General features: G+C 42.8%; 1 protein-coding gene across 1 annotated transcript in view; it reads left to right on the forward strand.

Moving 5' to 3' along the window:
• IKZF3 (IKAROS family zinc finger 3) overlaps positions 1-25,645 on the forward strand; it is a 34,286-nt gene that overhangs the window by 4,553 nt on the left and 4,088 nt on the right. Inside the window, exons 2-6 of the mRNA XM_054000186.1 lie at positions 863-916; positions 2,149-2,259; positions 15,435-15,695; positions 17,486-17,602; positions 23,495-23,611. Coding sequence (XP_053856161.1) covers positions 877-916; positions 2,149-2,259; positions 15,435-15,695; positions 17,486-17,602; positions 23,495-23,611 — 646 coding nt within the window. The 5' untranslated portion in view covers positions 863-876. The remainder of the gene's footprint in view (positions 1-862; positions 917-2,148; positions 2,260-15,434; positions 15,696-17,485; positions 17,603-23,494; positions 23,612-25,645) is intronic.

The raw sequence follows: 25,645 nt of genomic DNA on the forward strand, positions 1-25,645 counted from the left end.
ACCTCATGCCCGCTGCCTGGGTGTTTCTGTTATGTAACTGCCAGGAAAAAATTTTCCTGGTCCAGAAACTGTTATTATTTAGGTTCAAAGCTGACAAAAGATATTATGGCATGTAAAAAATAAAGAGGGGGAAAAAGCTACAGGAAAGAAAGGAGGAAGGAAGCAGGTAACTGTGTCTGTGTTAAGAATTCAGCCTCCTAGCAATGAAATCTCAAGGCAGGGAGGCCTTAAGTAAAGACATAACGGGACAGCTCAGGTCTGTGCCTCCAATTCAACCCAACAGCTGAACTTCGGGCACTGGAGTGGGGAATGGGAATACCTGCAGCTTGTGCTGGCTTCAGAGCTCTGCTGAGCCCCCAGCACACTGGGGAACCGGGCTGCACGGGTAGTCGTCTGAAAAGTTTTTTAAATTCCTAGCATTTGATCCCTTTTGGAATTTCTCAGTGGGAATTAGACTTGCATTCCCATGAAAACCAAGTAGATCTTGTGAAGATAATGGGGGTTTCCCTTTGTGTTGGAAAAGGAATGTAAAAATATCTTTGTGCTTTAGAGAAATTAACTTCACAGTACGGCTGCACTGTGCTCACAGGGTACTAGATGAGTAAATCGAAAGCATAAGGTACTCTGTTCTATAATTTTTGAAGTTAGAAAATCATACTTAATCCCTTTTCTGGGCACAGGCCAGTGCTCAGGATATAAAGAAGTGAAGCATTATACTAATTTGGTTTTTATTTCTTTGAAATGTTTTCGTTTTCAATTTTACTTTCAGCCAAGAAAACAGGAATTTATAAGATTGTAACAACTGTGTCGTGAACTGTTCTAAATATTAGACACCTCAGGCTGCTTTTCTGTTTTTTTGCAGATTCACAGCCCGGGATGGACCTCAGTAACCCTCAGGAACAGCCCATAGCTGCAGGTACTGTGCTGTTCAGTTGTGTTCATCTTCCACCCTCTCTTGACAATTTTATATTTAAATGGAGAAAAAGACAGGAATTACAGCTGGTTTAGGGTCCCAGGACACTGAATAACAGTCAAAAGTACAAAGGGGGCATTAAAGGCAAAAAAAGTAAATTTTAGAGATTAAATAAAACCGTGGAAGTTCAATATAATACTGGAAAATCATAATGAAGTGGGAAAAAAGGACTTTATAGGAGGAAAGGAAATATTTTCAGGAGAAAGCTGGAAGTTTTGATTAGGGAAGCAAGAATAATACAATTCTCTTGGTTGACTGCATTTCTAAAAATATGAAAACAAACCTCCTGAGTGAGTTTGACAAGTGTTTCACTTTCTTGTTAATCAAAAGGTTGAGCCTCTTTTCAGCTCCAATGTAATATTTTGCTTGAGAAGGATCAGAGGTGTTACCATCCAGCTGTCAGTAGGTTAAAGAATTTACCAGCAATTTCACAGTATTACTGTAAATTTTAAAAATTCCCATAATGTTTGGAAAAAAACCCACTGTTTTTTAATTAAATATTGATTTGAAATTTACAGAAATACACATAATATGGAGCTAGTTTGCATTGTGGGGTTAATGAAAGAGGCTTTATTTGAAACACTTTACCCGAATAAATTTCACTACAGTTAAAAATGTGTCTTTATTTCCAAGTAGAGAGGCTGGGATCTCTGGGATGCTGGTCTGCATGATAATGTTGATATTTAAAAATACACACATGGAATAAGCAGAGAAGTGCAAGTGGGTTCAAAGAGGCCTTGATTACATGTGCTTGAGCAGTTTTCTGGCCTAAGGCCCGAATGATTAATATTTTGCCCAAAAGAACAAAGTGGAGCTGTGATTCCTTTGCCTTGCTCCAAGGAGCTCCATCCCTGCTCACAGCAGTTGTCAGAGCGCCTATGATAGAGTTAGATATCCAGGATTTTATTCCTGCTGCCATTTAGAATAACCTCCAGAATATTTAGATCTGAGCAAAAGCTGAAAATGTGTTCCAGGTGTGTGTGAGAGTTTGTGTAGGATTTTGGGAAGTGAAATCATTCCCCAAAGTGCAACCAGTGCATCTGTAGAAATAACATTGTGGGTACTGTCAGCAGTGCAGGGAGTATGCAGGTGCTTATTTTGAGGAAATCACCTGGAAATATTCTTGGAGAATAAATAGTTAATTATTTTTTGCCTTTTTTTTTTTTTTTTTCCAGAGGAACAAGAGGATTTGACAGACTGTAATCTGAACAAATCCCAGGAAATGGAAAGCATGGATAATGTGGAAGATATGAAGGAACACAATCAGTCTAATGAAGAAGCAGGAGGTAAAGTAGAGTTGGAATTCTGATAAATAATAGTTGTATTTTGTCTTTTTATTCATCTGATTATGCTATGAGAGCATGCCTTTAAAAGGAATAGCAATACAATTCATTTGGAGCATTTCAACACACTCTAAAGAGGAGCAACACTTTTCCATCAGGGAACCTCACGTGCATTTTAGCAAGGTCAGTTTTACAGGATCTGTGAAGTATGGATGGGAAGATAAAAGAGCAAGTGCATCTGGTGAGCCTCTAATGTGTGTGGTAACAAATTCCTAAGAGCAGTTTGCATAGGCAAATCCTGTGTTAGGACTGCAATTTTTATTTATGCTGCTAAGTACTTTCATACCTAAAAAATAACTTGATAATTTATTCCTTTTTTTGAAAGAAAGAACAAGTTATCTCGAATTCACAGGACCACTCAGACCTGTAAAATTTAAAACATTAGCAGCAATGCTGTATTTTAAACTGGGGGTGAAAGGGGGGTTGGTCAGTTTCAATGTTTATTGTTGAAGAAAATACCCTTCCTATAGGTCTGAGAGAAAACATAGGGATTAATTGAAATAATAAACTAATATGTACTGTCTTTAAAAACCAGCAGGCCCTCTTCATTTATAGATAGAAGATAACAGCAGCAGCTCCTGAAACTTGGCAATCTTACAGAGCTCAGGGGTTTACATGTGTTGAATTTCTTCTGTGCTGTAGAAGCTTCTAAACTGAAATCTCAGCATTAACAACAGTTCCTGCCCATGATCTGAGAGTGCTCATCTGTGCCAGGGGCCTCAGCCACAACCAGTGAGGAGTGTGCCTGGTGGAGGATGTGGGGCACGTGTCCTGGGGACAGCACACATGGTGTTACCAATTTCACAGGGCCTTTCTGTGACACAGGTCCATGGCAGTGCAGCAGCATCAAGGGAAATTACGGCTGTGGCTTTGGGTAGGAGTTTGAGGTAGAGTTTATAGCACATGAATCAAGTAATTCACTAAAGAATTATGTGTTTTGGCTGTGCAAGTAGCTTTGGTTGTTCCCTCTAATGTTAATGTGATTATTTTGCAGAGGTTATGCTCTTGCATTATTAAAGACCAAATGTTTTTATTGGTTAACAAATTGCAAGCAAACATAAAACACTCAAGGGAGCGGTGAGATGAATCTCACTCAAGGATCTACAGTGCCAGTATCTGGAACTGCTGGTGTCTGGCCTTTCTGGACAATTTATGGAGAGACATCACACAGGTTCTCTGACCAAATTTGGGTGTCTGGATTAGGATGAAAAGCCTTGTGTCCCCAGAGCAGCTGCTGCTTAGCAGGACTCTGCAGTCGAGATTAGCTCATTATAGATGTCTGCAAAATAGAGCCTGCCTTGGGCAGGTGAGTTCTGCTCTGCTTACCCTAAATACAGAAGTTTAATAGAATAGACAGAATATGGAAGACTTGAGCATTTTCTACATCCAAGGCAGCTGATCTCTCAGATCCCACAGGACATAAAATATTCACAGCCATGCTCCAGCTGTTGGTCCACCCCTTGCACCAATTCCACTCTCACTAGCTCGCTTCTCCCTGTGCTTTCCCAGGGTCCCAGCCCTTCACTCCACCTGCTCACTGAGCTGTGGGTGCAGGAAGCCAGGACAGGGTTTCTTTCCCAAACCCCCCAGTACTGACCACCTGAGAGGAGTTGCTGTAGCTTCTTCCCACCTTCACTTTCCAGGAGCCATGTCCATGCTGTTCGTATGCAGTGTCCAGGCATGAAGTCCTTTTCCTGCTCTTTGGCTGCCCTGTGCCTGCAGTACCATTTCTCACCCTCTTTTCCATACATTTAAGTCAGGAACAACTTGGACACGTGAGAGACTGTGTCAGTACAGCTCTTAGCATTCATTTTTTATATTGCTGCTGATCTCTTAAAGTCTCTTTACCATTTGTTCTGGAATGCAAACAGTGAAAATTTACATCTCAAAGACAATGCTATAAATATCAATAAAACATCATTCCCCTCCAGCAGCCTCCCTTACCATTAGAGCTCATTCATTATAAAGTGAGTATGAACCTTCAGTACCACAGTGCCCCATTCCTTGCTGCTCACTGTAGGAATAAAGCCACAACTGCAAGGAGAAAGCTGCTTCAAATGCACAAAAAAGTTACCTCCAGCATCTCCATGTGAAATGTTACAAAATAAAATATACATTGTGTTTGCTTCAGTGCTTCACACACTGTTCTCTGCAGTCATTCTGATACCGGAAGCACATTAAATCTTAAATATTTAAGCTGTCCTCGTATTATGCTGTGCTAGTACTCCAGGCTGTGCAACGATCAGTAGTAGGTGCACTTAAATTTCCTCCCAACAGCACCAGTTCAGTTGCTGTTGGAGACTGAAATTCACAAATAATCTCAGCTTTCATGTCATGCCCTCTATAAAATAGCAGCAGCTCTGTTAGTCCCTGAGCAGTCCTCGTGGGTCACTAACTACTGTCTGACTTCTATAAATGAAACCACATTCTGACAGTGCTGTCCTAGTGGGAGGATTATCTTTTGGGGATCACTAACCCTGGTAAAATGAATATATAATATTCTCCAGGATCACAGAATAGAAATATCATCTGTATTGGTGGTGGCTTTTGGAAAAAGGATTATGTCCTGCCTACACCTGAAAAACCTACTGGTTAATAAAAACCAAAAATCTCCATTTCTTTATTTGGCACATTGACACGATCACTAATCCCCTCATTTTATAACAAATTTAAATAGAAATAATGAAAAATGCTTAAGTGGTTCTCATACATGTTAATCATGTTTGTGAGTGAGCAATTCCACTCCAGCACCTTCCCAATTCATCGCTGATGACAGCCTGCGACACAGAAACCTCTCCTTTTTCTCTCCTGAACCCCCACACGATCCGTGCCCCCGGGGTTTGTTCCATCTGCTGAAGGCCATCATGGGAACGCGAGGCCACTGACTCATGGAGAGAGATCAGGCCTTCGATAACCTGCTTTCCACTGCCTTAGTATGCCTGTAACATGTTTTTCTTCAGCACAATTATGTCTGGTTTTTCCATGTCTTGTCAGCCATCCGTAGTGAGTAGGAATCTTCCAGTTTCTTGGACTATGTGTTTTTGTGATTCTTGCATTATTCATGGGTGACACTGTGAGTATGTTGTGGGGAATTATTCTGAGGCTTTGAGCAGAAGCTGGACCTGTTTAAGTCTAGATATTGTCTGACTTGGTTTGGTGGAGCCTTTTATGCTAGAAGTCGTGCTGGGATCCTTTTAAAATCTTACAGACAGTTAATAAAAGCACTAAATTAATGTATAGGGTTGAAACACCATCACTGGAGCTCAGTTTGCATGAAAAAAATCCACTTTTCCAGCAAGCAGTTTTGTATTTGTCCTTCCCTGAGCCTGTGCAAACACACCAGCTTATGGTGTTTTTTATGTGTGTCCTGACACAGGTGAAATGCCATTCCATGGAAACAACTCAACTTGTCCTACTCCACCCCCCTGTTAAACAGGCTTCCATGATGATCAGTGCTATGGATCGGGCAAACAATTAGGCAGCAGGCTATAGTAAAATGGTAATTAAAAGCTTGATGGGGAAGAATGAAAAAAAAAAGAAACAAAACCCCCTTTTCTTGCCTCAAGGGACTGGAAGCTGCACGCTGTGGTGCACATGGTGTATGCTTGCCTGCAACCATAAAAATACACTGTTCCCATGGTGCTTCCTGTGTCTAGTCTGAAAAGAGACAAGCAATGAGAGCGGGGGGAAGCTCTTGATTTCCCCTGTTTCTTTATGTGCCCCCAACACTGTTACCTTTGGTGGCCAAAGCTGACACATCTTTAATTTAAAAATTAAATTTAAAAAGCCACGTTTCTTCCTCTGGGAGTCGCAGTCATGCATGAATGTTTAATTATGTCTTAATTCTCTCAGCTGTTGAGGCAGACAACTTTTGGGGTGTTATGAATGTCAGCAAGCTTTCATGGTTGTGAGCTAAAAAGAGATAAAAGCCACATTTGTGGTTTATGGATGTTAATTGCTGCTGCACTGAGGTGTGTGAGGGGGGCGGTTGAAAGGCTGGAGTGAGGCAGGAGAGGTGACAGAGCCTCACTGGGGCGCTCAGCGAGGTTCCAGCGGTGCTGCAAGAACACGCACTTATCTGCCTGGAAAGGAAGTGCCGTTTTTTATCAGAATATTTCATCTCCCAAGCCCAGCTCGAGCCCCGGCGCTCATGGGACTTGGGGTTATCTCACAACATCAGCAGAAGTTCACTGCAAGGGGATTTCTCTAGTGTTAAACCCAACAAGGAGCCTGTGCTGAACAGGTCAGGCTTCTCTGGGGGCTCTACTGGGACTGAAAGCCGCGTTTTCCTTATCAACAAACGATCCTCTTGACTTTGTTTGAACTCTTCAGACTGTGCCGTCAGCGGCAGGAATGCTGCCAGGCACGCTCGGTGACATCAACGGGGCGGTGGTGTCACCCAGCCTGTAAATGATTGACATCAGCTGGACTATCCTGAGCACTCAGCACTGACACAGACACTCGGATACTCTGATTGCCTGGAGATAATAAAAAAGTGCTGCTATTTCTCATTCTAATTAACCCATTATAGTGATTAGAAAATAGAATTTACTTTTGAGATATCCTGACTCCCAGTGGAAGCTTTGAGACAGAACAAGGGCTCAAAAGAGGATGGATGCACAGTTATTCAATAGATGATGGCCTTCATTCCATAACTTTTAAACCCTCCCCTTTTTTTTTTCACTTGTTCTACAATGTGTATCTTGGATCCATACAAAAGAATTCCCTGAAATTACAGGTGAGAGAAATATTTATTCCTTTGGCATCGAAATAAAATCTAGTCCAAGACAGATGAGTTGTGATCCCTCCCCACTCCCCCCAGCAGAAAATAAGTGAAGATTCAGAAAACGGCTCTGGGAACTCAAATCACATGTTATTGTAGGAAATAATCTATTTTTGAAAATACAGATTAGTGAAAAGGAAATCGGTTAATGGGGATGAGTCACATTTTGCCCCCAAACAAGGCTGTTCATTTGGCACAAAATGGGAGTTGAAGGGACAGGCTCACTGTTTGTTCTGCTGGAAAAGTTTTGAGAAAGGGAAAACAGATCCACAAGAGTCAAAACTTTGCTAAAATATATACAAATAGTTCCCTGAGCATTGGAATTGATGGCTCTTTTGTCTCGCTGCTGACTGACTTTTGACTGAACTATGCAGAATTTGCGCCGGGTGCTCGGTGCCTGTTTCACCTGGGGCTCCCCGGGCCAGCGTTGCCGTGTCCTCGGCGCCGTCTCCCATCACGCTGCATTCGCTCCAGTTCTTGTTCCGGCTTTAGTTCCTTCTCCTGCTCTGCAGGAGCGTTAGGAACTTCGTAAACTGGGAGCTCGCCGGGCTGTACTCCCGTGGAGCAGCGTGTGGCTGCGCTCACCTGCCGTGCGCGCCAGCCCCGCTCCTCTCCTGTCTCTCCTGGTGCAGGAGCTCCACCTCCAGGAGCGGCCCTGGGAGCTGCAGGTGCTCCCGGACGGGCGCTTTGAGCCATCCTGGTCTTCCAGGGAGGGCTGGGTTTGATGTGCAGACTCCTGGGATCGTTTAGGCTGGGAAAGAGCTGTAAGATCAGCGTTACTAAGGGAACACAAAGCGGATGCACTCGCTCCTCTAGAAGGCTACAAGTATTTGATTAAAGAACCTCAAATAGGAGACAACAGAGGTGTATTCTAAAATTTAAGTCAATATTATTTACTCTTGGAATTTTTTTATAGTACAATCAAATCAGTTCACTGTTAAAGGTATTCAAGACCACCTGAACCAAGCTCCTGCCTTCAGCCTGTATGTGTTAAAATTCCTCAGGTATTTATCACAGATTTCCCTGTACTTCGTATTATCTTATTTTCTCTCAGTATTTAATTTTTCTCACAAGAATATATTGCATTGTCAGGAAGGCTCCTGGGAGATGAATTTACAAAGAATAAATGAAATGATACTTTGAATTTCTCAGGTTTGAAGTTCATTTGAAGCACAGTTGACCAGAGTCGACCGTGCCTGAGTGGTCACATTAGTGATTGGTCCCTTGATATAAGTAATGCCAGCGATTATCTGAATTTAACATGTGGCCTTTCTCAGTCTGACTGTTGGGTCCAGATGTTCTCTGATTAACTGTCTCATTGAAGTCTGATTTAACGGTTGTGATTGTATCTGCCTTGCTGGACTTAAGGAATTGTAATTTTAGAAATGTTTTATCTGGGTCATGGTATCTTCACAGCAAAGGAAGGGAAGAGCTTGTGCAGTTTCATTTTCTTCTGTGTTTTTTTGTAAGAGGGAGACTTTAAAGATATTTAAATCTGAAAGGATAACTTTAACAGGTGTCAAAATTAAAACAAATTTCATCTGGGACAGATGCTGGAAAACCTGGGCCCTGCAGGCCTGAGGATGTGGGATGGCATTTCCCCCTGTGCTCCCCTCCAGCAATGGGGTTGTAGAAAGTTGAGTAAAAATGGCAAATTATTGCCACTTTTTAAACTTAAACAACTAAAATACAATCCCGTGGTAGTTCCAGCATACACTAGCTATAGTTTTCCAGCCCCTAGTCCCATTTATCTCAGGGAAGGTCATTCTGCTTCCCCAAATTCTGTTTGTAGTTTCAGTTAAGAATATTTAAATGCAGTTAAATGAAGTTAAATTCCATTTCCTTCTCTAAACTCAGCACTGCACAGTGTTGCTGTGCAGTTTCTCCTGTTTTACTCCAGCTTTGGGAACATTCAGTTTTGGGGAATATTTCTCCTTTGCCCCTATTTCTGTTAGTATAACTTCAACATAATTTGGAAACCTTTTGAATGAAAATCCTAGAAAAACACTAGAGTATGATTAGGCAGAAAATGATAAGAGAGGGAAATACTGTGTGTGAAATCATAGATTTACACAGGAATATTAATCTTGATAAGAAATTTTTTTTCTTAAGTAAGATGCTTGATGAGCCAGTTACATAATTCAAGTTTCCCAACTCACATGAGCTTGGAAACGACGTGTGTTGTTTGGTTGATGTTATTTTGCAATTAATTGTACAACTAGATAAATGACACTATGCTTTAATGATAGAGAGGCACTGGTATTAATGAAGTAGAAAATACACATCTGAGCACTTGGAAAATTATGCCTGGCTGATTTTTTTATTTTCTTTCCAATTCTCAGTGCTGCATTTCAATTTGATTTGTTTCTATTTTTGTTTCAAGTCACAATAAAACCAAGGAGACTCATTACCATTGAGCCTGCACTCCACAAAGGGGAATGATGAAAGTTTCTCTCCTATATTTAGAAGTGAAATTTCCACCAGGTGCATTCTGCACTGGGTCATTTAGGAATTACCCCTCACATCTGCCTTATAAAGTATCTAAACAAAATAAGTACTAGGTTTTTTTTGTATTGAAGTGACTATTGAAGAACAGTACTAAGAAAATACTAAAAGGCACAAAGATAAAATAAACCCAAAGGCAAATATGTCCAAGTACTAAATGCAATATTTGGGACTTTCAGTGTAGAAGTCTCTGCTTTGGCCTGTAGTGACAAAAAAAGGGACCTGAGGAACGGGACAGGCCCAGTGTCTGCACCCTGCTAGGGCATTTCTTGTCACCATATCCTGGTTGGGGTGGTTGTCTCTGCTGTCTGGCTGGAAGTTAATTCTGCTCTGAGGTGATTGCTTGCTCTTTGTTGGCAAACAATGATCTCATAAAAGCTGTTGGGAAAAAGGGAGCCCAGGCTGGAGTCAGAGGGAAAACAAACTAGGGTGGGCCAAAAGGCTTGAAATCCTTTCCCTTCCCTAGATGGATATCTGCAGTGGAGTAGACGAAAAACATGGAGAAAAGTTGTCTTAACTCTGATAGTGTTGCCTCATTTAAAAAAAAAAATCTCATGCTGTTATTGTGTCACTTTACATTTTATAATTCCCCATTAGTTACAGTCTCCAAATTCTCAGTATATACATGTAATTGTTTTCCTCTTGTTTGAGGAAAAAAAACTTAGGCATAGCATTGTTTATTTTAATTATTTCCCCCGGTTTATAATTTCTATAGGGTGCACTACTCTCTTTATTCACTAAGGATAATGGAAATTTTTTATTCATGACTTATCTTTGCCCCAGTGTGTTGATTCCATTGCTGAGGTGTTTCTCACAAACATGCAGGATTCTGCCTTGAATTTGGAAACTCCGCTGACTTTTTCAGCTTCACCACTCTCTGTCTCAGGCTGGGCTGGGTACAGGAATCTCTCATTCTGGGAGGGGAGCAGCTCTGGCATGTGTCTGTAGGGTTTTGTGGGGATAACAGCGATGAATCATCAGTTAATACCTGTCAAACCCAGGTAGTCACAAGAACCCTCCAATATGCCCCGTATCGACTCCCTTCTTGTTCTTCGGCATCTGAATCCCATTAACAGCTGTCAAAACCTGGTAAACTATTTATATGCTTTCACAATTTGTTTAATTGGATAGTTAGGAAATGGCATACAAGAAAAGCTTTCCTTTTTCCTTTTTTTTTTTTCCTTTAGTCTGGCTGAACATCTGTAGCATTAGGGGCTCATTATCTCTGAATTGGCACAGCAAATCAGCAGCATCATTAAAATGCCACATTAAGATGATTAAGTTTCTTTGTTACCCAGTTGACTTTTTGCATGTGCTGAGGATTTCACGATTATGACCCCACTCCTTGTAAAACACTTGAGCTACATCACCCTTTCCTGCCGTTGTATTTAATGGCTTCTGGGCTTTATTCCTTGTGCTTTTCCGATCGCTCCTGGTAAACTTTGCTTAACAACAGGACAAAACTTAGGTTTTCCTCTCTGTATTTGATGCCAGAGTGTCAGATTAATTGGAGAATTGGGGGGGGGGAGTGGTTCCTACTGAAACTTCCTCCTAGAGAAAACAGTTAAGATTCAGAAACCCTCCAACTTGCCCTAATTATTTGGCCCTCTTGACTTTTTTTATTTCTGCATTTCAGCCTGGAGAAGCGAGATTGTATGGAGATGTCAGAGCAGCCACCCAGTATCTGAAGGGACCTAAAAGAAAGCAGAGAGGGGCTCTGCTTCAGGAACAGGAGTGTCAGGAGAGGAGGGAATGGCTTTAAGCTGATAAAGGGAAAATTTGTGTTGTATATATGGGAGAAACCCCTCCCTGTGAGGGTGAGGAGGCCCTGGCACAGAGAAGCTGTGGCTACTCCATCCCTGGGAGTGCCCAAGGCCAGGCTGGATGGGGCTTGGACCAACCTGGGAGAGTGGAAGGTGTCCCTGCCCAGGGCAGGGGGTGGGACTGGAGGAGCTTTAATGTCCTTCCAACACAAACCCTTTGTGATTCTATCACGTTATAGAGCACACACAAGCACTGTTTGGGTGGTGACTCAGGCTGAAGTTGCCACCGCAGCTTTATTTTGGATTTTTTCCAGAACCCATTGTTTTTACAGTGTTTCAGGTGAAACAAAAATATTACTCTGGAGTATGTCTTTCATCTTGTAATCATCTCCCCAGGAAATGAAACCATGTGCATCAGCCTTAACGCATCACACCAGCACTTTGTTCTGTAAAAGCTGCAGCTTTTTTTTTTCCTCAGTGTATATTAACTCCATGAACTGCCTCAAGAAAAATAGTTCCCTGCCTTGGACTCTATGAATGCTTTTTTTTCTCTTACAACCTCTTTGCTTGCCTAATAGAAGAGATGATAGCTCTTATTTTTTCCACTGTGGGAACTTCGTTAGTGTTTTTAGGGATAATTGTGTTTTTCCTCAGTTAAATTTCCCTGTTCTACATGAAGTCACAACTTCCTTCCTCTCGATTAAGGCAGACCAGCCTGGAAACTCCCTGATCTAATAAAATATGTTGATATGATTTTTAAGTGACAGATACAAACCCTCCACACAGCTGCCAATCTCCTGATCACATGGTATTCCCTGTGCATGCCAGTACAGAGAAAACGCTGGGCTGAAAAAGTAATCTGGTGGCTCCAGACTCTGCAATCACTTGGTTAATTTTAGTACAACCTATACCAAGCCATCTTTTCCTCAGACTGCTTTACACCAAAGCTGTCTCCTGTCTGGCTGTCAGGAGCTGGAGCAGCCTCTAAACCATCACAGGTGAAAAGCTCCCACCCCTTCTAATTTATATTTGGGTTTAAAAAGTCTCTTCTCTTGTGTCTTCTTCTGGTCCCAGTCATCAGAAGGCAAATTTTTCTGTGAAAGTCCTTCAAATATCTATAGGAAAACACTTGAACTTTGGATGCCATGGACAGCTGAAACAGCCCCTGTTTTTTGTAGAGGCAGTGATGGAAAAGCCTTGATCAAAACTCAGGTGCATCCTCCTCTGTTACTACAAGGAAACACAAGCCTTACATGCAGTGTGGAAACTGCAGAGGTGATTCTTTTCCATGGTGGAATCATACATAGGATGATTTGCCCAGTTTGCACCAGTCCCTAAGGATGTGCCATGGAGGGTCTCAAACCAGTGCCCACACTGTGCCACAGACCCTGGCACAGCTCAGGAGCTGCGAGCCAAGCACTGTGGTGAGAAAGAGAAGCAAACAGCACAGAAGCCTCTGTTGGAGGTCACAGCTTGGCCTCCACTGCTGAACAACTGCGTGTGATACAGACGAAAGGTGAGACGTTAAGTAGAAAGTGGGAATTGAAATTGTTTCTGAAAGCACCAACAAGGTGCAGCTGCACTGGGTACTTCCTTTTACCATGCTGGGCAGGATGTAGCAAATTATTTTGGAACGACCTCCTTTTGAGAGGGAAAAAAACAACCAACCAACCAACCAAAAAAGCTTTTTTTTTTTTTTCCTTCTGGGAAAAGGATGGGTGTTGAAATCTGCTTTCAGCAACTGGCAATCATTTTTCCTCAGAAAATGGAAATGGTTGTATAAACTAATTTTGAAGGAGTCTTGATAGCAAGATCACCATCACACCCTTGGACATGGAGTTGGCAGCAGAAGGCACCTGCAGAAGAAACCTTGTTTCTGTGGAAGCAGGAATCTGTGGGATGTGAAGCAGAGCTGGTACTGAAGGATCCACAAAGAAAAACAGCCCATTTTTGGGTGAATCTGGAGCTCCCTGTGGCCCTCTGAGAAAACACCTAAACCCACTTGAGCTCATCCAGGACTGGGGCAGCAAGTCCCAACAGCAAAATCCAAATATTTTCCAGGATAGGGGATGAAAACACAGAGTATGGGAGAAAACCCCTTTCTTCCATCAATATCCCCATCCAAGGAGAGCACAAGAGGGATCTCAGAGTTTTCCACACTACTCTGGGGTCTTGTGTAGGACAAAGAAACCATCACCCACCTATTTCCCCCAGGTCAGCCCAAAGTCAGACAGATTGGCAGGACTTAATACAAACAATTAGGACAGAGGAGTGATCTTCTCCCTAAAATGTAGCTGAAAATGTTGATTTCATGAAATTCTAGGTTGCCAGATCTTTCTTTTTCAACGTTGCTTTTATGTCGCCACCTCATTTTCACTGCCACCCATTGTTTGTTCTCGTCATTTGATGTGGTTTATTACTCAGAACCAGAGCTAATACATATTCAGCAGTTCATGTTCTGTACTTTGGAGAAAGGACAAGTGATTCAGTGCCAGATTGAACTGTCTAATCCTCGGCTGGAGGAAGGAGCAGGTGGCCAGAGAACAAGGCTCAAACAGGAAGCAGTGTGGTGCATCTCGTGGTGCTTGTCTTCACTCGGTAGCTTGAGGCACAACTTGAGTTTCAACCTTAGTCTGTCTCTTGTCAGAGAACCACGGAATGGCTTGGTTTGGAAAGACCTTAAAGCTCATCGTTGCCCTGGACAAGGACACTTTCCACTCTCCCAGGTTTGTCCAAGCCCCATCCAGCCTGGCCTTGGACACCTCCACGGACGGAGCAGCCACAGCTTCTCTGGCCAACTTGTACCAGAGCCTTCCCACCTTCACGGGGAGGAATTTCTTCCATATAGCCAACCTCAATTTTCCCTCTTTCACCTTAAAGCCATTCCCTCCTGTCCTGTCACTCCAGCTCATGATGAATTGTCCTTTTCTGGCTCCCTTGTGACTCCTTCAGACACTGGAAGTTGTTGTGAGGTCTCCACACAATCTTCGCTTCTCCAGGCTGAACAGCCCCAAATTTCTCAGCCAGCTTTAAGCAGAAAAAAACTGTCCTGGAAGTTAGTACGGATTTTAATGGAAGTGCTGGTGGTGTTGGAGTTAATTGTGGAAAGGAAATTCAGCACCCTAAGCTGGGAATCATCAGCTGTTTATGCAGTGTGACCAATTTGCTTTCATTTTTACTCTTTAGTAAATCATTAGCTGCCTGCTACATCCACCTTTGTCATGGAGCTGCATTCATTTAGGCAATGCCTTTGGATTCCTCTGGACTGGCTACAGGTCCAGGAACCTGTTTGAAGGCCATGGATGCTGATCTTCAGGAGGCGTCTGGTTCTTTGCCACATCCTCACAAAATTACTTCAGGCAAAGCTTTTGCCATTTCTGGGATACATTTATTTATCAGGAAACTCTTTCCCTGCCTCTGCTAGTTTTACTCACATAGTAAATCAAGATTATCAACTGCTCCTCACACATCTGAGAGCTATGGATAAAAACTGTGATTTGCAAGTGAAAATTAGGATTATTGATGAGGCTTAACTAGTGAGAATCTATTCCATGGGAGAACTGGGAGTCCTACACTGATCAGATATATTTCCTAGGCTTGTTCTAAGCTCCAGAGGTTCCACAAGAAAGTATAATTACTTATTAAATTTGTGTCTTTCTGTATTTCCAATTCACAGAAGAAAGTGAAATGCTGATTTCTATAAAAATAATACTTGTGAGTGGTGTGAAAAAGTGTTTTCTTTTGAATATCCTGGCGAGTAATTTCAGGAGATGTTTGTACTGCATTATATATTCATAATCTGTAGAAGGAAATTCTCCATCAAAGATAATTACCAGGCAGGTTAATTGCTTTCAAAGGTTATCTCACTGTGAGTATTACTAAGTGTCCATGACCAGTGAAGTTCCACGTCTCAACTTCATTTCTTCATCTGCATATTTCAGTAAAACTTTTAGGAAGACTGATACTGTCATTTTATGTAATTTTTAGTGCTTTTTTTTTTTCCCTAAGATATTTCACTGTGGATAAAATTAGCCTTTTTTCACTTCTGTGCTTTGTTTTACCTGCAGATGATGTGATTAAAGTGAAAGGTGAATACAGTGAAAGAGAGGAGAGTGCTTTAAATTCCGAGCCAATGGAAAACCTGGAAGAATCCGAACTGCCTTACACATATCCCAGAGAATATAACGAATATGAGAGCATTAAACTGGAAAGACACTCGGGTTCATATGACAACGTCAGGCCAGCTAGTGGAAAGATGAATTGTGATATCTGTGGATTAGCCTGCATTAGCCTCAATGTCTTGATGGTTCATAAGCGTAGCCACACTGGTAAATATCCCTCTGTTGTTCTTGTAAGAGCTGGAGTACTGAAAATAAGATAATTTTTAATCTAGACTAGTTATTTTAAAAAAGGATACCAAAATCAGGGTTTCCTTGTTCCGTCCTTGACACCACATGTGATCTTTATCAAGTTACTTGCTGTTCTGTGCCTCACTTTACCCACCTTTCTTCTTATCAGGATTGAATATTATTAAAAGCAAGCTGGTGAGGCATTTTAAGAATTTTGGATGAAAGGCACTATGTAATGCAGTATTTCTGGCACAAAGCAAAAGTTAATTTGGTTTTGTGCTGCCATTTTCAGTCTGTATATAAATTTCTCTCTGTGCCATACTTTGGCAACAAACCAATGAGCATCTTAAGTTTCAGCCTGCAGTAAGATAAGACTTTTTTTCCCTTCTAAAAATTGCTGGCTTGTTGGAATCAGCCTCCTCCGGAGCGCTTCTTTCCATGGAAGAACTGTGCAGTGTTTTCCATAGTCCTACATATGCTACGAGCAGCTCTGACACCAGAGCTGCACCTCCCTCCCACTGAAGTCACACTCTGTGTGTTTCTATAGAAAGAAATCAATCCAATATCTCATTCTTTCCTCTTCCAAAAAGGCAGAGGACAGCATGATACCCACATAACCATTAAATGTCCTTTTCTGTATGTCATTTTAAGGTGAACGGCCATTCCAGTGTAATCAGTGCGGAGCTTCCTTTACTCAGAAGGGAAACCTCCTCCGCCACATTAAACTACACACAGGGGAAAAACCTTTTAAGTGTCACCTGTGCAGTTATGCCTGCCAAAGGAGGGATGCGCTTACGGGTCACTTAAGGACACATTCTGGTAAGTGACTTCACAGGCACTCCATGTGTTTTGGATGTGTGTCACTGGGACACTCGGTGTGGAAAAGACAGTCAGCAAGGTTTGCTCAGCCTGTGAAAGGCTCAACACGGAGCAGTGACCACTCACTGGTGCTCCTGGAACCAGCTCGAGACTGGCTCTGCTCTTGGTGCAGAGAGAGGGGCCATGGGAACCCTGTCACAGCCCACAAACCTGCTTGCACAAATAACTCCATGGTATTTTCACAGAATCACAGAATCACTTTGGTTGGAAAAGACCTCCAAGATCATCAAGTCCAGCCTTTGACCCATGACCACCTTGTCAGTTCATTTTCATACGAGTGGAGCTGGCTGTGCCAGCAAGCTCTCAACTTGAGGAGGGTGTGAGACGTGCTTTGCTGGGACTTCCTCCCATCCCATTCTGAGCTGAGAGGAAAATCTCGGGAGCAAAATTGCAGGCAGATGACTATTGCCACCTCACTGTGGTGTAGTGCCTTTCATCTGAATCTCTTAAAATGCTCAACAGATGTTTTCTGCTTAAGGCTGGTAGGGTGTTCTGTCCATTTTACAGATGGGGAAATGGAGGCACAGAGCTGAGGTGACTTGGATTTCAAGTCAGGTATAACTCAATCTTAGTTCTGCAGGAGCCAGACTGTGCTTGCCCTTGAATTTTCTTTATCCTGCGTTCTACATGGGCTCAGAAAGAAAACACTGATTCTAAATTATAGGTGTTATCTCTGCACTGCACTGTACAGGAAAAGTTCAACCTCACAAAGAATCAAAGTTTAAAATGAGCTTATCTGCCGAGGATAAATGAGATTCTGATTTAATCAAGACCAGCAGTGCAGTGCTGTCCCCCACCAGCACAATGCTATAACCACCACACTTCAAGCAAGACAATGTTTTAGTGGTCTCTTGTGTTTATTTTAATTCTTTTATTGTTTCTTTTTCTAGTGGAGAAGCCATATAAATGTGAGTTTTGTGGAAGGAGCTACAAGCAGAGGAGCTCGTTAGAGGAGCACAAGGAGCGGTGCCGGACTTACCTGCAGAACGCTGGCATGTGTGAGGCTGGTGAGTTTATCACATTACAGTGGTTTTGGGGTTTCGGTACATTACAGGGCTTATAAAAGGGCATCTGGTGAGCTGTTAACCCACAGCCTGAGAACAGCTTTTCCTACACTCCTTTTCAGTAACCTGAGGGGATATAATGTTCTCAAGGGACTGGTTCATTGTAGTCCTCAGGCTAGTAGTTAGAGAGTGCTTTTACTTTAATCACTTTTTTCTTTAAGTGTTATTTTGTGTAAAACATCTAAAATACCTTGTACCCAGCATTTCTGGAGGTGATGCTCAGTGAGTTAAATTATTCCTACATTAATGCTGTTATGTGGCTCATTTTACAGGATGAGTTGTTGACAACCTTGTGTTTGATGGTTCCTTTTCTTTAGAATAAGAACTGTTAGAATTTGCAGCAGTTTTAGTGGCTTGGATCCAGGATATGAATAGGGAGTGGTATCCCAAAAATCACTGGCAGATCAGCTTAGGAGGGAGTGAGAGGTAAAGGGCTGCTTTGAGCATAGAGCTTTGGAAAAGATGAAATGTATCAAAACATGTTTTTTTCTTATTTTCCATTTTGCAGTCTCAGTGCTGCAGTTCCAAAATAATATGGTGAGAAGTAATCACCATAATCTTTGTCCCTGCTTCACCTGAACTGCTCAAATCCTAAAATGAACTGTGTGATTTGAGTCTCACAACACACCAGTAAGTCAGGAAAAAATTGCTCTTCCCATTCAGAGTCAAGCAGTGGCTATGACCTCCCAAAGAACTCTATGACTGACCTAAGAAGAGCTGAGGCTACAGTTTCAGAATTCAGGCTCCCACCTTTTGCTATGCAGCCTTGAAAAAAATCACCAAATAATGGAAACATGGAATCACAGAGGGTTTGGGTTGGAAAGGACCTTGAAGATCATCCCATGGGCAGGGACACATCCACTCTCCCAGATTGCTCCAAGCCTTGTCCAACCTGGCCTTGGACACTTTCAGGGATGGGCCAGCCACAGCTTCTCTGGGCAACCTTTCCCCTAAGTGTAGCACTTTGCATTTGTGTTTAGTAAACATCCTCTTTCCATTACTGATCATTTCCCTACTTCTCTGCATCACTTTGAATTTTGGTGTTTTTCTGAATTCCCCTCAAGCTTCTCAACCAGCCCTGGTGGAAGGTGTCTCTGTTGATGGCAGGAGGGTGGAACTGGATGACCTTTAAGGTCCCTTCCAACTCAAACCATTCCACAGTTTTATAATTGTCACATGGAGCCATCTTTAGACATAAAAGTGCTCTACATGCCATCATTCCTAACTTATTAACATATTTAAAAGCATCAGGACAGTAGTAACCATTCTGTTTGCTTTTTAGTGCCATGCTTGCATGTTCTAAATGTGGAAATATTTTTAAAAGAGAAGTTTCATGCAAAAATATAGTTGGAGCATTGTCCCTGATAACCATCTCTCTCACATTGTTCTCATTGCACAATCACCCAACTCCGTTCCACTCTCCCTTCTTGAGTGACCACACAGAGATGCTACAGGAAACAATGCCTCTAATTTCAGCTTTGCACTTGAGGGCTTTGCTAACATTATCTGCACATTCTAAAAATTCTACTCACATTGGTTGGTGTGGCAGAAACCACACTATGGGAACAGCTCAGTGCAGGGTGAGTGCTGGTGTGTGCTTGGGGTTGGGACAGCAGCCGCTCTCTCTCCAGCTACAGGGTGACATGGTGGCCCAGAGATGGATGTCCCATCCCTGCAAGTGTTCAAGGCCAGGTTGGACAAGGCTTGGAACAACCTGGGCTAGAGGAATGTGTCTCAGTCCATGTCAGGGGGTGGTACAAGGTGATCCTTAAGGTCTCTCCCAAGCCAAACCACTCAGTGAACCCCTGATGGCCAGGGGACTGCACTGCTTGGAGAGGTGGCTCCTCACCCACCACTCACAAGGCAACATAAAGAGTCCTTCCTAATGGATAGTTCACCGTGGCAGGAAAGTGGTCCTCTGGAAGTGCTTTATCCAGGCAGATTACACCTGAAATGTACACTGAGACAGGCAGCAGCACTGCAGGCAGCATGGAGATCTCTCAGGGCGGTCAGGGAAGTCCATCTTCAGCCCTGGTGCTGGCTGAGCAGGAGAGGGGCACCCAGCTGTAAAAGTGCTGAGATCAACCCCATCTTTATACCATGTAAAATTCCATGCTTAGGAGCTCAACTTCCCATGTAATTCCAGAGCCACTGATCAGATACGACCAAGAGGGACAAGGGGATTTATTTGAGCTGCAGAGTTCCTTTCAGCATTCTCAGAGACTTTTTTTTTTTTTTTTTGCTTTCTGACCCTGCAGTTGAGCCATCAGAGCCCTAAGCTTGCAGGATAACCCAAGATCCCAGGCTGCTGAATGTTCAGTGCTTTGGAAGTCTGGATTTTCTGTATTTGGTTTTTTTTTTCTCAGTGTAATTTTGAGCAAATCACTTCACCATTTCTGTTAGTCCAGCCTGAATTTTATTTTTAAATCCATGTTACAATGAGATAATGATTTATTTATATTGCCATGTGCAGTGGAATCTTCCAGAGGGAGGATAATTGAAGAGGGACACAGCGTATGATTACTTCTCTATGTTTGAGAAGTCTTTAGAGAATTTGGAGTGATTAAAAAACTTTTTCCTAAATGCTAAATATTTTTCTTGGATTGTTTAATATGTGATCCAGAAGAAAAAGTTGGATGAGATAATTTTCAATTAGTTTCTGAGTACAGAGAGCACGTTATGGATGAGAACCTGTATAACCACCTTCATCTTACTGGGAGCAGACATTGTTTCCCTAAGGCCAGGTTGTGGAAATGACATCAAAGACCTTTTGTGGCCCATAAATAGAGATTATTTTTTCTTTAGGAAAAAATAGCCAGTAGCAAGGAGACAAAAACCTTAATGTGAAGGCAAAGACCCTCAGCATTAAAATAAAAGGGCAGAGAACCATGAAACTGCAAGATTGATTCTGCAGAAGTCCCATGCTATGTAGGTCAATAGTTACTGTCTCTGCAGATCTCCTCTGAGGAAAGTCTCTGTTATTCCTGCAGGAAGCCCTTGTCTGCCCTCCTGACATTAATTTAGCAATTAAAGTTCCCTTGGTGGCACATAAATAACGTTGACAAGTCACCCCTGATGCGCTACGTGCAGCTTCCAGTGTGCTCCTGAGGCTGGGAGGGCTGACAGCAGCTCTGAGCTGAGTCCTGCCAGGATAAGGAAAAAGACTCAGAAAATGTGGAATTAAAGCTTTACTAGAGGAACCCATGGGTCCACAGAGTGCAACTCCGGGAGGTAAAGACTGAGGAAAAGAGGAACTAGAACAACAAAATCATTAAAACAAAGAACTGGCAGGGATCAGGGAGCTGCTTTTATGATATGGGCAAAACGTTGTTTTTTTCTTTTATCTTTACAAAGAAAAAAGTACATTTTTGAGTACACAGCACCATCTGTATTATTTTGTTCAGGATTGTTGGGGTTTTTAAAATTTAGATTACTGTTGTTAATGACTTGTGTAATGATCCAGCCAAGATTATGAGGCTTTGAGTTTGGGGGTAGTTCAAACCTTGGACTACAGTCATCTAAAGTTACTATAAAGCTGCATATTCCAGGCTTTGGAGCATGAGAATTAAACTGAAGTCCTGAGATTAAAAACCCTATAATTTTCAAGACCCAGCTAGAGCTTTTGGCCCAAGCAGATGATTACACTCTACTTCCCTCCCTTCCCTTCAGAGTGTCACCTTAACCTGGTGTTTTGTCTCACTTCGTGCAGCTCTTACATTGTGTCTGGGTATTTCATGCTGGGAGCAGGGATGATTATATTTATGGGAACCTCCAAACACACTGGAGCAATTTGGAATAAAACTGAGACTAGAAGAGCAGTGTGTTATTACCTTCAAGGCACTTCATGCCCTGCACAGGGCTGGCTGTCACGTACATCCCAAGGTTCCAGGACTGTGACTGAGTGGAGCCAGGCCCTGTTATCCCATCCTCCCTGACTCATATTTGTAGCCAGTGTTTGTGGCACCAAGTACCTCTGAAACACTTTACGTTTTCAAACTGCTGAACAAACATGAACAAATAGTTCTGGCTGAGGTTTGGTGAGTCATGGTTTGTGCTGACTGAAACTCGTGTTATCAGGAGCAGCACTGACAAACAGGTACAGAGGACGAACTGAAACGCTCAGGGAAAGGCTGCGCAGGGCTGGGAAGGATGAAGCTGCACTTTCAGCACTTGCTCTACTGGGCAAACAGAAATTTAAGTCTGATACTCAGTAAATCCGTGTTTAGCAGGACTGAAGTGATACCAAAGTGTTCCTATTGCTTTCCTCTGGCACTGATTGTCTCTTACTTAAGTTATGCTTCATATATTCAGGAAGACCTCGTTTTGGCCTACCAGTGCCTTAAGGGGTTTATAAAAAGGAGGCAGAAGGATTTTTTAAACAGGCAGGGACTGACAGGAGAAGGGACAATGGTTTTAGACTGCCAGAGGGCAGGGTTGGATGGGATGTTAGGAAGAAATTCTTCCCTGGGAGGGTGCTGAGGCCCTGGCACAGGTTGCCCAGAGAGGCTGTGACTGTCTCATCCCTGGAACTGTCCAGCACCAGGTTGGACAGGGCTTGAAGCAACCTGGGATAATGGAAGGTGCCCATGACCATGCCAGGAGCGGCACTGGATCATCTTCAAGGTCCTTTCCAACTAAAATCATTCCACGTTTCCATGATTCTATATTTAGATTTGTTGGTGGATGTACAGTAACACAGCAACCAGGATTCTTTCACAGTGAGATCCAACCTTTTATAACACCTGGGGAAAGGAAATCACCCCTCATTGTCCTCAGCTTGTAGATCCCATCTCTACAGACTTGGGCAGTCCATTAGCATGTGTCCAGTTCTCAGCACAGTGATCCCTGCCACTGGTGCTCTTAGCAATGAATTTACTCTTCATTATAATTTTTGACATAAAAGTACCAGTCCAGATGGATGTTGTTGAGGTTTGAGCAGGGTTTGGGGGGGAAGCCACAGCAGTTAGATCAGTATTAGTGTGGTAGTAGCAATATGAGGTGGCAGCTCTCCAGCTCAAGGCCTCTGCAGCCTCCAGGAGCTGAGAGCAAGCACAGCTTCTGTGCAGTGCTGGGCACTGCTTAGCACAGCTGAGGAGAGCTCTGGAACATGGGAAGAGCCTTAATAGGCCCAATCCCAAGGGAGTCATCACATGGCACAGGTGCCTTTCCAAAAATTAGAAATCTGGGAGGTTGTGACAAGCTTTAAAGCACAGAAGAAACATTCATAATTAGTTTTAGCTGTAGCATTCAGGAAAAAAAAATATTAAGTGACAGTAACACCTGGGGGAAAAAAGAGTTAGAAATTTTGAATTTTGAAAGGTTTTATTGCTTTTATTTTACTGGAACACTGATATATATCATACAAGTTTCTCAGTGATTCGTTAAGACATCTATGACTGATATCTGAAAAGTTAAGCAAGAACACGGAGTGTCTCCTCCTGCAGCTCGAAACACTGAGTGTGCAGGTGTCACCCAGCCTTACTCAGAATAAAAAAGAAAGGCCAGCAGAGCTTCTCTCTCCATCTGCAATTTAACCAACCTTCCAGCCAGTTCATTTACTTCCTCTCGCTGACGACAGTTCTGGTTTGTGCTCCCCCCTGAGTGAGCTCAGGGCTGTGCTGCCACTGACCACAGCGGGTGCCCAGAGAGCAGGAATGACAGAAAAAGCAAAACCAGCTTTGCATTCGATCTCCAAACTGTTTCCTCCGGTTATGTGGCCGACTGGAGATTAAACCAGTCAGCTCTTCCTTTTTTTTATCTTTCTTTTTTTCCTTTTCACCTACGTGTTGTGTTTTTTTCTCTTTTTTTCCTTCCTTTTCACATTTTCCAACCTAGCCAGCGTGGAGGCAAGGCACATCAAGGCAGAGATGGGGACTGAAAGAGCCCTTGTGCTGGACAGGCTAGCGAGCAACGTGGCAAAGAGAAAAAGCTCAATGCCTCAGAAATTTATTGGTAAGAACAAAACCCCTTTTCATCTGCAACAGTTAAATACGTGTGGGCCGGTAACAAACAGTACAATGCCTCTGCTTCTTTTGAATATCCTGCTCAAGCTTAGCATCTAATACAAAAGAATAAAGTAATGCTGATTTTTGTTATGAGGTTTTAGCAATTTGTTGTAAGGGGTTCATTAAAAAAAAAATAATTTATTCTGTTGACTGCTTAAACTGGGTGGAAGCTACTGTTGTGCTTTGTGTCTTTATGTAGGTGATTTATAAATATGTTTTATGAGCTTCCACATGCCATTTCTGTACCTATGTATTTGAAATGTTCTCTGCTAGGGTCTAGAACAGGCAAAGCATAGGAAGGTTAATGTTTTCTCAGCAGAAGCTGAAGTTTCTTGCAGGATTCATGTGTGAAATAAGGCCTAAAGGCAGAAAAGTATTGGATTTCTCTTAGTCATTCTATTAAATTTGTCTATGATTAAAAAATATCAAATCCTTTCTTGTGGTAATTTAAGCAAGCAGATGTTTCCATAGTATTTTCTTTGCATTTAATTGAACATGATCAGAGTTTTGCATGTTGGGGATCTTAAATACTAGTTGGGCAGGTTCTGGGTTTCAGTGAACACCTGACCCTCTTGGCCAGTCTTATTTCATCAACCTGCCTTTAAAGAAAATAAAATACAACCCTGTGTCCTAAGGAAAACACTGAGTCAGCAGTTATATAATATTGGTGCTGATGAAGCCTTATTTGTGCTCTTTGTAGGGTTATATAAGGTAAAAAGCACTTTTTTTTTTTTTTTTTATGGCTCAATATAAAGTTCACCTTCCGCGTTGGGCCCATGTGGGAGAGGTGCGGGCTGGGGGGGCAGGCAGGGCTCCCAGGGCTGCTGCAGCCAAACCCCCAGCACGGGGTGCACCAGCTCCTGAGCAAGGTAAAGCTGTGCAGCTGGATCCATCCAGGTGAAGGTGAGCAGCTGGATCCAGCCAGGTAAAGCTGTGCAGCTGGATCCATCCAGGTGAAGGTGAGCAGCTGGATCCAGCCAGGTGAAGGTGAGCAGCTGGATCCATCCAGGTGAAGGTGAGCAGCTGGATCCAGCCAGGTAAAGCTGTGCAGGTGGATGAATCCAGGTAAATCTGCACAGCTGGATCCATCCAGGTAAACTGTGCAGCTGGATCCATTCAGGTAAAGCTGTGCAGATGGATCCATCCAGGTAAAGCTGTGCAGCTGGATCTATCCAGGTGAAGGTGAGCAGCTGGATCCATCCAGGTAAAGCTGTGCAGATGGATCCATCCACACAGGAAACCAACTCAGGTTTTGAAGGTAATGGAGCTCTTAGTGAGTTTAGTGGGTAGCACTAGGCTTTCATCTATGAAAACTGGTCTCAATTTTTTATTTATTTTACATTAGTGTGGCTTTCTAAAGGTCACCTCACTGCACAGCCAGACCAGCATACTCCCTCTGAGTCTCTTTGGTGCCCAGGATTGGAACTGAGCCTGTGAGGCTTGGCCCTTACACATCTTGCTGTGGTTCAAAAAGCAATTCTAATGCAAACGGGTTTGTAATCCTTTAGCTTCCTCTATTTTAGCATTTTTTCATCTCTCTCATTGTGCAATCACCACCAGTTTGACCTTTATGTATTTTATTAAACACGTCTGCAGCAGGATGCACCCCCTCAGCATAAGCCTAACGTGAAGAATGAGTGAGTTTGGGGTTTCCTCTGTGGGCCAATGAGTTCCTGTGTGGCCCAGAACCTCTGGGATTTGTGCTAGTGCTGGATGGCATGAACTGGCACTACACACACAGGTGATTGTGTGGAGAAGCTGGAGAAACCATCATAGATCACCAAAAGGCAAAAAATAACAAATTTTTGAAATTTGCTGTTTTTCTAGGACTTCTGGGATTTTTCTTGTTAAATTACACGTGCAAACATTCCCCTCTCAGTCCTCTGTATCCCTGGGAAGGATGTTTCCAGGAGCAGGCTGTCTGACTCCTGTGCCTTTCTGGCCCGTCCCTGTCAGAGCTCGGATCTGCCAGGCCAGTGCA

This window comes from Vidua macroura, chromosome 27, assembly GCF_024509145.1.
Source record: "Vidua macroura isolate BioBank_ID:100142 chromosome 27, ASM2450914v1, whole genome shotgun sequence".
Taxonomy (NCBI): domain Eukaryota; kingdom Metazoa; phylum Chordata; class Aves; order Passeriformes; family Viduidae; genus Vidua; species Vidua macroura.